Source organism: Austrofundulus limnaeus, unplaced genomic scaffold, assembly GCF_001266775.1.
Source record: "Austrofundulus limnaeus strain Quisiro unplaced genomic scaffold, Austrofundulus_limnaeus-1.0 Scaffold231, whole genome shotgun sequence".
Taxonomy (NCBI): domain Eukaryota; kingdom Metazoa; phylum Chordata; class Actinopteri; order Cyprinodontiformes; family Rivulidae; genus Austrofundulus; species Austrofundulus limnaeus.
In genome coordinates, this window is record NW_013952633.1 from 225848 (window position 1) to 228263 (window position 2416).

The 2416-nt window shown below is 37.0% G+C and overlaps 1 protein-coding gene across 1 annotated transcript in view; it reads right to left on the reverse strand.

Moving 5' to 3' along the window:
* gabra1 (gamma-aminobutyric acid type A receptor subunit alpha1) overlaps nucleotides 1–2416 on the reverse strand; it is a gene marked incomplete in the record, with an annotated part of 32207 nt that overhangs the window by 18215 nt on the left and 11576 nt on the right. The window contains 2 exon segments of the mRNA XM_014019781.1: nucleotides 704–856; nucleotides 1140–1283. Of these exon segments, the coding sequence (XP_013875235.1) occupies nucleotides 704–856; nucleotides 1140–1283 (297 nt within the window).

Below are 2416 nucleotides of genomic sequence, written 5' to 3' on the forward strand. Positions count from 1 at the left end.
ATAAAATACAGTAAAAGCATATTAATAAAACATTAACCACAGCTACTGAAAGAGCATAGAAGCATATAGACAGTTCGGCACAACTGATTTCAAACTGAGAAACACTGTTATCCACCATTCCGATGAACCAAATAAAGCCAAATATAAAGAGTAATTTGTGGATTTTTTATTTAACAWTTCTAATATTTTGATGTTAAATTGTTATAACATACAATATAATACAAATGACTGAATAATGTTATAGAATCACACTAATGCCAAACTATGACAACWCCAGTATACAAGACTTCACATCATTTTAAAGTCACATTGAAGCAATTTTCACAACCATCACATATTTGCTATCAGAATGTTGTGAAAACGGATTCAATAACTAATCGTTTAAAATCCTGAGCATGCTAAATATATTTCATTAAATCTATAAAAATAGTTTAAATGGCTTGTATAGACAAACTATGACATAGTTATTAAAAAAATATCCTACAAATCAGCTCTTACACACTTTTCATGATATTTGTATACTTCCCAGCTGCATGGTTTGTTGCTGGGTTTTAAGCTGCCACATACTTTTTGACTGAATGCCTAATGTGCCATCATGGTATCTTTCACAAAGATTTCCCAGGAACATAGCTGAAAACCTTCTGGTGATGGGCTCATTTCTGTAGCCACAGATGTTGAGAGGAGAAGAGAGTAGACRACTCACCAAAGACAGTTCTGGCAGGGACAGACTCTCTGTTGAGCCAGAACGACACTTGGGAGAGGATGACTGTCATGATGCAGGGCAGATATGTCTGGATCACAAAGTAACCAATTTTCCTCTTCAGGTGAAAGTGGGTTGTCATCACAACATACTCTCCTGTTGTTTGCAAGATGAAAGATAAAAAAGTTATAAAAAATGGACTGAAATCTTAGTTTGAGGGTATAGCATTGGAGGGAAACAACCTTATACACCATTTTTCCACATTTTCTTCAAGATAATTTTTCCAAAATCACATTGAATTAATGGATTTATGACGTTATTCWTTAATCCAAGTTACAACACTTCAAACAGGCCACTCATAAATTTCTTTAGTTAATTTTGCACATGCAAAAAAGACCAGAAGCAACCATAAGCGAGTTAAAAAGAAAAAAAAACTGACCTGTGCTTGACTGTACCACACCAGAATCCACACTCTGTCCCATCAGATCATACTGGTTTAACCTGGAGCCATCCTCTGCCACCACCACAGACTGAGCAGCCCCTCTGGTCCACACATACACCACCTCTGCTCTAGTATAGGCATCTGGTGGGGAAAAAAAGCAGCAAAACATTTTTTGCTTATTTTTGCCACCTTYATTTTAACATTGTTGTGCATTCCAAGAGAAAGGTTTCCACCCTTATTATGCCCTATTGTGTCTCATTTGGTCTAATCCTGCTCTCATCTGCTGTCTTTTCTGATTAGTTGTTTAGGCATATTATCTCACTGTATTTAGGTCATAACTCTAATGTTCACATGTTCATGTTCATATACATTATGAATAAATYATGACAATTTCCTATGTTTTTAAGGCATTTTATTATATAATAACATGTCACATCGAGTCATCCCTCATCCTATAAGAAAATAAACAAACAACATCCCAACAGGACAACATGACCTTAAAGCAGCCAAGTCAGTCTTTTTATTCCTCCTGGCCACMCAACCTGTCAAAGCTGCAGTGTGGCTCAAGCACTGCAGAGGGAAGAGGGGCTCAGCTGCAGACTGCAGCAGAAGGAAGAGAGCTCATCGCTAAAATATTTAGCAAGTGAGTTCAATTTAAAAGTGTTTAAGGCTCGGCACTCTCACTCACAATGTGCAGATGTCTGAGGAATAACACAAAGGCAGCTGGATTTCTTTTTTTTTTATTATTGGCTTAGTTGCTATAAATTTATTTCTTGCATTCTGAACTCCCCCAATCATTCTCTGCCCCATTATTTTTCCTCCTTCCCCTGTTTTTTTTTCTCTTGTTGTCTATTTCTGTCTCCTTCCACCATCATTCTATCTCTCGTTATGTCTTCTTAGGGATGATGCAGTGTAGTTTTAGCTGTCAGCAGTGGGCGGCTGATATGATGCTTGGTAATGTTATGGAAAGCACTGTGCTGAAAGCATTTTACAGTTTTGAAGGTCTGTAAGGGTTGAATGAAGGTGGAGGTTAATTTGCATATTTATATGTTATTAACCATATACCTATTCCTTTTTTATATTTTTGTTAATGTTGGATGAGGCAATGTCACAACATTTTACACATATTTAGGCCCGAGCAGCTAAGCGCTGCGAAGGCCTATTGTTTTTGTACTGTTTATTATAGTTCTTGTGCAAATGAATCGCCTTTTTGGGGGCTTTATCATATTCAAAAACTCACCAAACTTGGCGGGGGCATAGAGCCCGTGTAAAAT